Genomic DNA, 14,273 nt, shown 5'->3' with positions numbered 1-14,273 from the left:
TCACATTTCCATATGGATTTGTGTGATTTCACCAAGTAGGACCTGTTTCTGGATAAACATACTGTATATGTTGATCCTGGAACAACATTCCAATCAGCCAACCAGAATTCAGGGAGTTTGCCTTTACAGTAAGGCTTACAGTTAGGGTTTATTTACTTCTACATGATTGTTATCCAACTATTATTCTCCTCTGATTTTGGGAATAATTTACAGTTAGGATTGGGTTTTAGGGGTAGAGATTAGATATGGATTAAATTTTCAAACAAAAATGACGTTCCAGGATCAACATATATGTTAAACCAGGATTGCATCATATTTGGAGGCTGATCTCTGCTCTGTCTACTATTGATGTCCAAAATTCAACTCTGCAGTTTAACAAAGTGACTTTTATTGATATTTAAGTAGTTTAAAACAATATAATGTCAATAAAATTCCCTTTTTTTAAACTTTATAACATCTAAAGTTGTTGGAGAAAAAATCAAGAGACAATAAAAAATGGCAAGCTAATCTTATGTGCCAAATTTTGCATCAAATTTAGCATTAGCATAATCGCTAGATTCTGGAGCAGCAAGAGCTGCCTGTTTTTCTATTTATTATATGGAAATTCAGCTTTGTAGTCTCTGAAAGTCAGGGAATTTGACATTTGGCTTAAGTGTAAACCTTGTATATAAGCCCAGCATCAAATAAAACAACACACGCTGATGTTTTTTATGCTGTATTTACTTTATTGCAATATAATACTGAGACTGTGGAAAACTCTTCACAGATAATGTCTAAAATTAATCAAAAGACAGCAAATGATGGGATTCAAGAAAAGGAAAGAATACATGACGGCCAGCACTGTTGATAGCTTCAAGTTTTAGCATGCCGTTCTGGATTTCCAGAAGTAGTTCTTGCAGCCGGTCTTCCTCTCTTCTTTAGTGTCTCTTCTCATTAGCTCCAGTCCACTGTGTAGTGATCCCAGAGATGAACTGTCAGGCTGGAAAACTGCCGGATCTGAGTTACTGAGCAGCCATTCCAGCTCCGAAAGCGAGTATCTCTCTGGTATCTGCGGGAAATAAAGCAGGGATTCAGGTTAGTAGATAAAAAAAGACTTTATTATGACCGTAGATGTACAAATAGGCAGTCAGCATGTGAAGTTTGAGAAAATATTAGGGATCACTAACTTTATCAGTTCTTTCCCTGTTGTTTTTACTGAAACGTACCGTAAAAAACGTCCTATGTTCTGACTGGAGTACTGAAAAATCATACTCAAGTAAAAGTACTATTACTTACCCAAACAATGTAGTGAAAATAAAGTAAAAAAAGTTGTCAATATTAGTCAAAGTATGATTAAAAAGTAGCCCTTTTATAAGGATTCATGAGTAGTGACCCACAAAATATCTCTAGCCCAGCTCTGGTCCACACATTCAGCTTTTGCTTGGCCCACATGCCGCAGTGAATTACGATACATGACTGGACCAAGTCTGGCTTCCAGACAAGGGCCAAACATGGCCAAACATGGACCACATATAGACTTTGTTTTTATTTCTTTGAAAAAAAATATATATATATTTTAAATGTGGGTCAAGATAGGCTAAACTTACATGGCCCACATATCAATTATTAACATCTGGGCCAAATATTACATTTTACATCTGCTCCAAGCATTGTGTGCCTCCTTAAAGACGGTGCCACCTCTGCCAAACCAGGGCCATGTTTGGCCCACATGATGGATGCCAGTGCCGGAAGAATACCTGCTGTGCCAGATTCATGCCAAATCTGGGCCAGAATTCTTTGCTAGCTGGGGAGTAGGGGGACGCTGTGAAAGGTTTCATAAAAGGTTTCATTAAATTTTCAAGGTGAAAATTTTAAATTCTGTAGTCATTTAGTGATTGTTTAAGGCAATTTCAGTCATCATACAGTAAACATCCATTACCTTCTCATCTGTGAGATGCAGTCAAAACAGTCTCTCAATCATTGCATGTAAGGATTTTGTGTCTCGAGATTGTTCTGTATGTGCAATATGATTGGATGGGAATCGCAGGACTGATTATTCTGCTTTAGCCAATCACCATAGACAAAAAAATAATAAAGTAGTGACTGCAGGCAGTGTTGCCAGATATAGTTGACTTTTTCCTGCCCAAAACCTCTCCAAAACCCGCATAGACTCACAAAAACAGCCCAAAATATTAGATTAATATTTTAATTAATTCAAATTTCTTTAAAACGAAATTAATCTGGTTACTTTAACTGTCATAATTTTTAACCATACAGCAACCAACATCAACAGTCACAGAACAACAAGATAACCGCATCACATCGAAACACTGCGTCCACCCACACACTGCACTTAATGTTGTGGAGATTACACTACCTATTAGAGTTTTACTTTCGAAATGGGGTTTAAATTTGTCCCTTTTGGCGTTTTAAATTGTTTTGAACATAATTAGCTGCTTGTCAATCAGACAACGCTTCTATGTAATACTTCGTAGTAGAAAAAACCATGGTGAGCACTTTGACAAAATTGTAGAAAATATTTTTGGCGCATCAAAAAGTGTGGTTATGATCACCATCCGACAAGCTGATTCAGCAAAGATTAGTTCTTAAAATGCACAATTGAATAGAAAATGAGGCGAATAACTAAAAAAACGTCCATTTTTTTTAGAAACATAAACAAACAAAAAAACACCCCGTTCAACAGGCTGGCTACTGGCCTGACGCGAGTTTGTTTGCTTAAATTTGCTTAAAATATTAACCTTAAAATGGTTGTAAAAAATTAAAAACTGCTTTTATTCTAGCAAAAAATAAAAGAAATAAGACTTTCTCCAGAAGAAAAAATATTATAGGAAATACTGTGAAAATTTCCTTGTTAAACATCATTTGGGAAATGTTTGAAAGGAGTTTACAGGAGAGCTAATAAATTTGACTTCAATATAAATTTTTGTCATGTTTGACAGTGAAAACGCAACAAAAGGTGATGTATTAACATCTTACCTCTTCATCCGCAGAAGTGCCGTGAGGCGCCTGTAGTGCCGAGTTCAGAACCATATGCGATCGTCCACATATGATGCCCGCCGTCATGGCCAGACAGAGAAGAGTTGCTGTCAGGTGGAGTTGCGAGGAGGCCATTTCTGCTGCTTCTTTAACTCAGAACTCTGCTCCCTTGGTGTCTCTCTCTACTCCTCTGAATGGTATTTTATAGTGCCACCTCCACGCTGGAATAGAAATGAGTTACGCACTGAGATGTTGACATATTAATAAATTCCAGCTGGTAAATGTAGCTTCCATTACATCTCACTTCCCATCTTTAGAGAGGTCAGATCATGCTGTCTACTCATAAAGTGCTTCCATTTTAAGCGGGAACCCCAATAAAGCACTTATTGCATTGATTTGTTGCTAGAGCGACCTTCCTGCCGTGGCTTCTGGGTCGTAAATTTCTGTTGGCCATCACTGGTGAATGGATGTTACCTGGAAACAAGTCAAAGTAAAGAAATATACTCTGAATTTGCGGGAAAATGTTAATGAAACTTTATTATTATTATTTTCAAGTGATTTTATGCCTGTAAGTTGTTATTTTAATGTATTTTCCACTAGGTGAAATATATGAATGACTTGAGGAAAATTTTTTCAAGCATTACTGTACAGGTAAGAGAACAATCAAACATTATTTTAAATACACTGTAAATAAAGTGATATGACAAAAATCATGACAACAAATCAGGGTTCTAATGGATAATTTCTGGAATATCTGGGAATTTTAAAATGTCTATTCCAGACATTGTAAGTCAGGGATGTTTATACAACCCCAAATCAGAAACAGTCGGGACAGTATGGAAAATGCAATGAAAAGAAAGTAGTAATTTCCAAATTTACTTTGACTTTCATTTCATTGCTGACAATAAGAACACAAAATATTTCATGTTTTGTCTGCTCAACTTCATTTCATTTGTAAATATGCATCCTTTCCTGTCATTCAGACCTGCAACACATTCCAAAAAAAAGTTGTTTAATTACTGATGGGATTTGAAACAGGTGATGTTAACAGATCAGAATTATGATTTGGTAGAAAAGCAGCATCCAAGAATTGTCTAGTCCTTTAGGAGCAAAGATGGGCCGAGGATCACCAGTTTGCCAACAAATACGTGAAAAAAATTATTAAAATGTTTAAAGACAATGTTCCTCAAAGAAAGACAGAAAGACATTTGGATATTTCACCTTCAGCAGTGCATAACATAATAGATTCAAGGAATCTGGAGGAATTTCAGTGTATAAAGGACAAGGACGCAAACCTAAGCTGAACAACCGTAATCTCCGATCCCTCAGGTGGCACTACATCAAGAATCCTCATTCATCTATAAGCCATATCACCACATGGGCTCAGGACTACGATACCAAATCTTTGTCAAGTATCACAATACGTAGTAACATCTAAGAATGCCAGTTAAGACTGTACTGTGCCAAAAGGAAGCCCTATGTTAACAGTGTCCAGTAGCGCCATCGACTTCTCTGGGCTCTGAGGCATATGGAATAGACCATCACACAGTGGAAACGTGTACTGTGGTCAGATGAATCAGTATTTCAGGTATTTTTTGGGAGAAATGGAAGCCGTGTGCTCTGGACCAAAGAAGAAAAGCATCATCCAGACTGTTTCCAGCAACCAGTCCAAAAGCCAGGGTCTGTCATGGTATGGAGTTGTGCCAGTGCCTTTGGCAATGGTAACTTGCCCTTCTGTGATGCACCATTAATGCTGAAAAATACATGGAGATTGTGGAGCATAATATGCTGCCTTCTTTTCCAGGGACGCCCCTGCATATTTCAACAAGACAATGCAAAACCACATTCTGCACACATTATAAAGTCCTGGCTATGGAGGAAGAGGATACAGGTACTTGACTGGTCTGCCTGCAGTCCCGACCTGTCTCCAATAGAGAATGTGTGGCGCATTTTGAAGTAAAAATCACGACAATGAAGACCTTGTACTGTTGCCCACCTTAAGACTTGTTAGCAGGAAGGAACAAAATTACACCTGAAGCACTTTATCACTTGGTGTCTTTAGTCCCTAAACATTTTTTAAGTGTTGGGAATGGCAACAAAGCAATGGCAACATTACAAAGTGGTAAATGCTTTAATGTTTCAACTTTTTTGAAATGTGTTGCAAGAACCAACATTGGAATACGTGTTTATTTTAAAATAAATTTTTTAAAAAATCAAGAGGAACACAAAATAATGTTTGTTGTATTGTCTGCTATGAAATACAAGTCATCAAGTTTAAATAAGTCTATACTTGTCCAAACTTTTTCTGAATTGGGGTTGTATATTATTGGTTAAAGTCATTGAAAAGTCATGCCATGTATATGGACAGGCACAGTTTTGCCCATCCTGCCAACACTAACTGCACTAAAAAAGATTATTTAAAGATGACTCCTTGGATTTACGAAAAAAAAAAGTAAGTTAAGTGGTCGTAAACAATTTATTCGGGTTGAATTTAAACAAACAAATTAAGTTAAACATTACTAAATTTTATTTGTTTGTTTAAATTAACACATTTGAATTGTTTGCAACAATTTTGCAGACATAATTTTTTTTAGTGTGCATGCTTAAAATATCTATATATATTTGACGAAACTGAACTTGTTTTACTTATCAAAATATAAATGTATCTAAAATCTAAAATCTACTGCAAAAAACTTGACCCACTGACAGCCATATATTCGGCAAAAATATACTTTAAAGGGGACCTATCATGCAAGAATCACTTTTATAAGGGGTTTAAACACAGTTGTGTGGCAACAGTGTGTAAATATAACCAGCTTATAATGGTAAAAATGTATTAATTCTATATTTTTATAATTACACTTGATAAAAACTGTCTGCAGATTGACATTCTCCCTTTCTACATGTCATCAGAGGGGCAAAGCCCCGCCCATTAATGATGATCTCTCCCGCATTAGCATAGACAGCCCTGAGTGAGAAGCAGGTGTCTGCCATTAGAGCACAACAAACCTGCCGAAAATAACATCAGCAACTAAGACGCATTATAAAACAATTAAACAAAATGGAGTATTTTGCACATTACAAACATCCTCTTATTTTACATCTTGTAAAAAAAGGGCAATAATATGTCCCCTTTAAATAAGCAAGTTGTTAAACCACTCAGCAAAATCAAATAGTGAATGCAGAGTAACAATTTATTACTTATTTAATTATACAGGAAACTATGGCTAGTCGTTCTTACATATATTTACAATGTTATTTCTAGTAATACCAGCCCCCTGCGATACCAACATAGCCCACTTGTTAAAAACCACCGTGAAAGATTTGATAAACGTTTTAGACTTGTTATTTTAATGCAAGAAACGAGACCATGGTAGTTTGAGGTTTATATTTATTAATTTATTCATCTTGAAAAGTCTCTTAATTGTGACAATCAGCATACTTTTGTTTGAACATTACTGTACAGATAAGAGAACACTCAATAAGTGCAATAAGACGAAGGACATATAGGCTTTCTACCTGTCACAGTGCACATTTTTACATAGAAGAGATTGTACATTGTTACATTTCCAAACTCAGACCCTCTGCCCCCAAGAGAGTGAATTTCGAAACAATCATCTTTTATTGTTGAATCTGTAGCTTGGAACACATACAATCAAACAGGCTACAACGTCCCAGAATCTGCAGGGTTTTCAAGATCGTATATATACCGAGTGCTGTCTCAGTTATGTTAACTCTTCAATTCCATCTACTCAACCTCTTTGACCACTAGAAGGGAATAATAAAACAGAACGTCTTGTGTTGGATTTTGATTTCAGCTGTTTAAACATTTGATTTCTCCCCCGTTCTGAAATAGCTGTAAGCAAACCAATGCACCTTTACACCTGATTTTTGCGACCTCTCACCCAAGCAATGTTTCCATTCAAAGAACATTTGTTAATAAAGCACCGTTTCCATCCAATAAGTCAAAGAAAACAAAATCGTTGCTTCATATGGCCGCCTAATATGAAAAGAAAAAAATTGCATTAGGAGAGGCCACCATTCATTCATTCATTTTCAACCGCTTTTCCGGGGCCGGATCGCGGGGGCAGCAGTCTTGGGAGACAACCCCAGACTTTTCTCTCCCCAGACACTTCCTCCAGCTCCTCCGGGGGGATCCTGAGGCATTCCCAGGCCAGTCGAGAAACATAGTCCCTCCAGCGTGTCCTGGGTCTTCCCAGAGGCCTCCTCCCTGTGGGAGATGCTTGGAACACCTCCATAAGTAGGCGTCCATGAGGCATCCGAAACAGATGCCGAGCCACCTCAGCTGACTTCTCTCAATGTGGAGGAGCAGCAGCTCTACTCCAAGCTCCTCCCGGCTGACAGAGCTCCTCACCCTATCTATAAGGGTGCGCCCTGCCACCCTGCAAAGGAAACTCATTTCGGCCGCTTATATCCGAGATCTTGTCCTTTCAGTTATGACCCAAAGCTCATGACCATAGATGAGAGTAGAAATGTAGATTGACTGGTAAATCAAGAGTTTTGCATTTTGGCTTAGCTCCTTCTTTACCTATCGTTACTTTTTCTTTTATAATAGATTTCTTTTGGGTTTGAAGACGAAAAACAAAATGCAATAAACATGCGGTGGCTTTTGGAGGTATGCGTCATTTGAACTACTTTGATGATGGACTTTGGTTGAGGGATCTCAGAATGATCTCACATATTTCAGAATGACCAATGCAACATTTCAAATGTTTTACAATGTGGTCTGTTCGCTGGGCTGTCTATTAATGCAGTGTTTCCCAACCCTGTTCCTAAAGGCTCACCAACAGTACACATTTTCAACCTCTTCGGAATCAAGCACACCTGAATCAACTCAGCAGAACATTAGAAGAGACTCCAAAACCTGAAATGAATGGGTCAGATAAGAGAGACATCCAAGATATGTACTGTTGGTGTGCTTCTAGGAACCGCTTTAGGAAACTCTGTATTAATGCTGTCCCATTGCATCCATTTTTGCAGGTGTATCTGTCTGTGGACTTCAAGACGGGGGCGTAACATGAAGGGGTGCACCTTGTAGTTAGTTAGGTGTAACTTGTAGTTATCGAGATCCCATTGAACCATGCGAGATGTTGTTGGCAAGATGGCGGAAATACTTTCCAGAGAACATTTTTAGCAAATGTTTTCATGTTTTTTCCAAATGTCTCCACAACCTATTCATTTAATTTATTATTATATTCATTCATTTAGCAATTCCACCATGCAACTCGCTGACTTCTTCATCCGTTTTGTCGTGACAGTTAGCCTACTCAGCGTCACCCCCTGTGGTTGCAAATAATAAGAACAATGGCAAACGCATCAAGCACGAAAGCCTCCACAACTCGCAACTGTACTTTAATAACTGTGATGGTTGGGTTAAGGATTGGGGAAGGTGTAGACATTAATAAACATGATTGTTGGGTTTAGGTTTGGCGAAGGTATAGATGTTAATAACGATGATGGTTGGGTTTAGGTTTGGGGAAGGTGTAGACGTTAATAGCGATGATAGTTGGGTTCAGGGTTGGGGAAGGTATAAACGTTAACAACCATGATGGTTGGGTTTAGGGTTTATGTGGGTGTAGACGTTAATAACAATGATGGTTGGGTTTTGGTTTGGGGTAAGTGTAGACGTTAATAAACATGTAGTTAAGTTTTGGTTTGGGGAAGGTGACGTTATTAACGATGATGGTTGGGTTTAGTGTTGTGATAGGTATACACATTAATAATTGTAATGGTTGGTTTTAGGCATGGAATAGGTGTAGACGTTAATAACTGTGATGGGTGGGTTTAGGTGTGTAGTAGGTGTAGACGTTAATAACTGATGTACAGCGCCGTCTTTGCGACAACATAGTTTTGACGTGGGTCTCCATAACTTCATGTTATGCCTCTAACTTACTACAAGTTACGCCCTTCATGTTCCACCCCTGTCTTGCAGTCTGCAAACAGACCCTGCTCCATTTTTGTCCTCACCTAATCTGTTAAAACAAAATAACATTACTTTTTTTTTGGATGCGCATGCTAAAATGTATAAGATAAACATGTTTCCATTGTAGTTGATTCAAAATTTTTCTTATCGGATAAAAAGTTTGTCCTACTTAAGTGTTTTTTATGCACATTTATGCGCATCGTGTCATTTTCATTAAGCATTTTTAATGCGTTATTCCAAAATGCGTGGATGGAAACATTGCCCCAGTGTGACCCAGTTACAGTGAGCACCGGTCTCAAAGGCAACACATTTTGACAGGCATCAGTTTCAAACATGGAGATCAAACACTGTAAAAAAGTTGACTCAACTTAAAATTGTAAGGCAACTTGCTGCACGGCTTTTTTTTTTTGTTGTTGATTTGAGTTTGAAAACAGGTACAGTGGTCCCATGTTTATTGCGGGAGTTACATTCTAAAAATAGCCTGCAATAGGTGAAATCCACGCAGTAGTCCGCATTACAAATATTATAGATGTTTTAAGGCAGTAAAACCCCTCACTACACTCTTGATACACTTTTCTCAGATAGGCATTAACATATTCACACTTTGCTCTTTTGTTTAAACACTGGCTTCACTTCTACCTTCCATTAGGATGTCCTAAAATCTAACTTTTTGTCCGATGGTTAGCATCTTCCTCTGCCTTTTAGGTGCTACTGTGGGTGCATTTGATGGTGCAGAACGTTTTGTTGACATTATGGGGTTTGTTGGGGAGAAAAAATCTAGGAAAATTCAACACTGTGAAAGGTGAACCACATTATGGTGAGGGACCACTGTACTGCACTTCACTCGAGTTAACTCAAAAATCTCTGCAGCAAGTTGCCTTACAATTTTAAGTCGAGTCAATTAGTTTTTACAGTGAAGGGGGAATTTGGGAAGTTTGGCCATGCAGATTGACTACATTGGTTGTGCAAATGATTGACTGATTGAGGTTGAGGTAGAGGGATAATGGTGGGTATCCACTCATGTGGTAGAGGATTGTAGAATTGCAGCTCTCTTGTGTTGTACAGTCTCTTTCTTTGACTTGACCTGGCCATTAGGCCATGGCTACTATATACGTACAATAACTGAGGGCTATCTGTCATTGGTTTATGTTGCTAATACAGATATTTGTGTCTGCCTGAACTCTTTAATCAATCTAATCCAATAACTTATCATAAATAATGGCACAGTCATTCTATACAAGATCACTGCTCAAAGAAAATTCTCATTTCACAACTGTCCACGATTTATCATTAATACTGAGATGCAAAAAATACAACTTTAATATTTAAGATTGTCATTAATCTCTGGGTAACCATCCTTGATGTGCACTTTGGAGGATTTCCCCTGGCACTGGCCAGCTATTGCCACAGACCCAAAGAGGAGAAGTTCACCCCTCGGTTTTACAGGTAAGAACATCCCTTAAAGTAGACGTTTTCTGTTTCATACAGTAAAAAAAAACCTGTTACCCTTTTACTATGTGCATTGACCTGACCTTAGAGTAAGCTGTGTTCTCTGAAACCTACCACTTACTGTAAATGACTACAGAAGCTAAAGAAGAATGTGGTTAATAGCAATGAAATCCTTCATGAAAGACTTTCATTGGTTCCTAATATTAGACATTCAAATAAATCATCTAATAATATGCGGAAAGGCAGCAAAAAAGTAAGCTAGCCCTGGTCCAATCGTCATAACATCCAATGTTAAAATAGACTTCATTCAGTGTGGTAAAATATGACAAAAAAGGCAAGTCAAAGCTACTGATGAAAAGGTACTGTGCTGTGCTGTGATGTTTTTTAAAAAATGAAATAAATTAAAGGTAGAAAAACAACAATTGCATTGGACTAACTCTACATAATCTTTACAAAGATATTTCATTTCATTTAGAAAATATCTATAGATGCTAGGTCATTGAGGAGTCACATTGAGTATAAAAATATTAGCTATCAACAATGATATGAAAACCCATAAACTGCAACCTCTGAAATATTGCTATTATAACCCCACACACTCATCTTCTGGAGGAAGCACACTCGACTCTGCCTGATAATAAAAGGCAAAGCGTGGTCCTAAAGCACTCTTAAGAGTCAAATAGCCGTGTCCCAGAAGACTGTGGTCTGAGTAGGGTATGGAGGGGGGCTGTACTTCTTTAAGCCGTTTGTTTTCTTCCAGCTGGGCATGATAGGCAGGCTCTCTTTCTTGCATGGACTGCAGTCAGGAAGTCGCTGACGGGAGCGTATCTCCCGGCAGAGGCGTTGTTTCTTTTCTATCATCTCCAGCATTGTGCTATCGCCACATAACCATGGCATAGGGGGCATCTGTTGGACACAATGAAAAGATGGGCTGTCAGTTCTGTGTAATTTTGGGGTAGGGAAACAAAAACAAACCAACGGCAAAGAGCTAGCGCTAAGGAAAACTAACTGTGGCGCTACATTGCTTGAGTCACCTGTTTCCAGGTGATTCTTCTCTTACAAAACTTCCTGTGCGGCAGAGGTAGACTAATGGTGATTATTGTGTTCTAATTAGCAAGGCGGGTAAGTGTTTTATGGATCATTGTTTACTTTGTAAACTTGCAAACCTTTATAAGAGATGTCCTTTTGGCATTCGGGGACAACATGTGCTGTTCCTGCCAACAATGTTACAGTTTCCACTCACTCTCAAAAGACAATGAATAAAAAAAGAATACGGCTTAAGAAAGTAAACTCCTTTCATTTTATTGACAAGAAGCCAAGACAGGATAACCTGTACCCAATTCTCTTTCTTAACTACTAGAAAAGAGACGTTGCTGGCGGGGCACTGTTAATTCACTCTTTTAGGTTTGGTAAAATTTTGGTTCCCAAATAGGTCCCATCCCAAATGGCACACTTCGGACATGAGGTTCTTCTCAGCATCCACACTTAAATGGCATCAAGTAGTCAAGACCTTATGGTTAGCTCACACTGCTCAATTTATCCCTGATATTTGCTCACCAACAATCACAGACAAAAGCCCAAAACGTGATGCAAATTGGTGCTCGTTCACTCGAGCAACAGTCACACAGTGTGTGTTTTCAAAAACGCGATCAGAAAGAATCCCTGATTTGTCGCAGATGCCTGTGAAATATTTGGCATCCTAAATATCTTGACCTGTCAGCATTCAAAATCATGCCGATGTGAATGAGTATGAGGGTGCACTGAAGTCGTATTTTGGGACAAACTCAATTGTCACACCGTAAATAAGAAGGGATGTGGTCATCTCTTCACTGCTGTCCATCAAGCGTGAACACATGGAAATTGGAGCATTTGAAACCAGCATTATCAACAATCAGCTGATCCATCAGTAGATCTTTCATGTATCTGCTCATAGACAGATCAGACATGGCTTTCGAACACTCTAATGTACATGAACAGTGATGAAGAGTTGTCCTTCAGAGCCATTAAGTTGAGCATGTGACCACAATTGGCAATCAGCTGTGTTTAAGAACATGCTTAACACCCTTCAAATGTTAGCACGAAATTGAAGATATTAAAATTTCAGTTTTAAATGGTACTAGAGTTGACAACTATATTATAAACTGTAACGACATTAATTCTGTCTTCTCTGACTCCTCCCATCTGTTGTCTGACTGGTCTTTTGCAAAGACTTCTTGGTTGTAGGTTTTATGCTTTGAAGAGCACACTTCAGAGCATAAAAACGACAAATGGCATACCTTAAGAACTTGTACACTTAGCGAGCATGTACAGTTTAAGGCCACAAGATCGAAAGTCCACATGAAGTGTGCCTTTTGAGACATGAGCTGCGTCCGAAATTGCATACTTACATACTATATAGTACACTAAAACAGTATGCAAGCCAAGTAGTATGTCCAAATTCAAAGAATTCAAAAAACTGTATGCGAGAAGCACCCGGATGACCTACTATTTCCGCCGAGATTCTGAAATGCGCACCGGATGGACGCTACGCTATCCCATGATGCACCGCAAGAGAATTCATGAATAGGAGTGAAGCGACGCAACTTACGTGGGTAGGTCACGTGATCATGAAAACATGACGGATTGTGGTATGTTCGAGTTCCATTCATACTACTGACATTGAGTAGTACATTTAAATTCAAATGCAGTACCTACCGAGCAGTAGGCAATTTTAAACGCAGCCACAGCCAGTCACAGTTAGCAAGTTTGGTTCTCTATTGCTGATGATACACAGGGCAACTTTTTGGGCATAGCGATATTGCTTAGCTATTTTTCTACTAAGAATAGGAAAGAATATTGTATCTGTGACCCAATGCCCTAGTTAGTCTCACCTGGTTGCCCATTTCTGGCATCATTTCCCAAAGTTGCCCAGCAACATTGCTCAAAAAGTTGCCCTGTTTATCCTCAGCATTGAATAACTAGCAACTGTTTAATGAATGTCATGTACCCATTCATTTGCTTAAAACAAGAAGATATTCCCACTTTTCATACAAAGCCTCATGGGGGTATAGGAAACCTGGTTAATGGCCAACTAGCATGGATGCTTGTTCTTTTTATCCCAATGCCCTAAACCTTCCTCTAAACATCACTGGGGGTGTTACTAAATTTTGCTTAGAAGTACAACTAAGTAAAGCTCAAAGTACAACTTTGAAGTTGCACTGCCTTCACCAATTTGAGATGTAGAATCAGCTGAAAACACCACATGTTGTCTCTATCAACGGCTCTAAAGCAACCAGGACTCTAAAACCCCTGATATTGCCCAACAGATCACCATTGTTTGGTGTTGCTCGTGCTTTTACAGCTGCACAAATAAAGGTTCAGTGATAAGGACAGTACCTGCTGGACATCAGGAGGCTGTCTTTGAGGTGTGCCTTTAGGTGAGGGTGCTACTGGTGTGGAGGAAGACCGTCCTTCCTTTATAACCATCTTCAGGTCTGCAAGAAAAGTTCCAACAGCAAAAATCAGACATATGACAAAGACCACAATTTGCAAACATGGATTTTAGATATCTGTGCTGTTCCAGATCTGATCAAGCTGATTTAGTTTTGTTATTGCTGTTTTAGCACATTTATTGTAAATTGCTGGGCTTTTAAACAAATTCTGTTCTTACCTGAGTTTCCCAGCACATTATTTGGACTCATGGGGGATCGTCCTGACCAACTTGAAGACACCATGGTTGAAGGTCCAGACCTTTTGTCCTTGTCCTGTGCTTTGGGTGATTCTGTGCTACAGTTGCTTCTATCTTTTGGATCATTTGTGCGTACTCCTTTATCTTTGCATTCTCGCCTGACATCATTGCCATTGCTGATCCTTTCCTTGCTCCCCCGCCTGCTCTCTGCACTGTGGTTGCTTTTCTCCTTGTCCT

At 38.7% G+C, this 14,273-nt stretch overlaps 2 protein-coding genes across 2 annotated transcripts in view; both read right to left on the bottom strand.

Annotated features, from left to right (window-relative positions):
* Positions 1-704: 704 nt before the first annotated feature.
* On the bottom strand, positions 705-3,159 carry sst2 (somatostatin 2). Its single transcript, XM_056466061.1, has 2 exons — positions 2,977-3,159; positions 705-1,048 (listed from the first exon to the last, which is right to left on the bottom strand). Exons 1-2 carry the CDS (start codon positions 3,109-3,111, stop codon positions 860-862), a joined length of 324 nt encoding a protein of 107 aa, XP_056322036.1. The 5' UTR covers positions 3,112-3,159; the 3' UTR covers positions 705-859.
* A 7,651-nt stretch (positions 3,160-10,810) lies between these two features.
* Positions 10,811-14,273, bottom strand: part of nyap2b (neuronal tyrosine-phosphorylated phosphoinositide-3-kinase adaptor 2b) — a 27,997-nt gene continuing 24,534 nt past the window's right edge. Inside the window, exons 4-6 of the mRNA XM_056466050.1 lie at positions 14,019-14,273; positions 13,745-13,842; positions 10,811-11,275 (exon numbers count right to left, since the gene is read on the bottom strand). The exon at positions 14,019-14,273 is cut by the window's right edge and continues 816 nt beyond it. Coding sequence (XP_056322025.1) covers positions 11,045-11,275; positions 13,745-13,842; positions 14,019-14,273 — 584 coding nt within the window. The 3' untranslated portion in view covers positions 10,811-11,044. The remainder of the gene's footprint in view (positions 11,276-13,744; positions 13,843-14,018) is intronic.

Source organism: Danio aesculapii, chromosome 2 (genome assembly GCF_903798145.1).
Source record: "Danio aesculapii chromosome 2, fDanAes4.1, whole genome shotgun sequence".
Taxonomy (NCBI): Eukaryota; Metazoa; Chordata; class Actinopteri; order Cypriniformes; family Danionidae; genus Danio; species Danio aesculapii.
Note: the sequence above shows the minus strand (reverse complement) of the source record. Positions and strands in the feature narration are given on the sequence as shown.

Excerpts from the sequence above, each read along its gene's own strand:
- sst2 (XM_056466061.1), bottom strand. The coding sequence starts at position 3,111 with ATGGCCTCCTCGCAACTCCACCTGACAGCAACTCTTCTCTGTCTGGCC. Across the intron at positions 1,049-2,976 it reads GCACTTCTGCGGATGAAGAG|ATACCAGAGAGATACTCGCT; the intron begins GTAAGATGTTAA and ends TATTTCCCGCAG.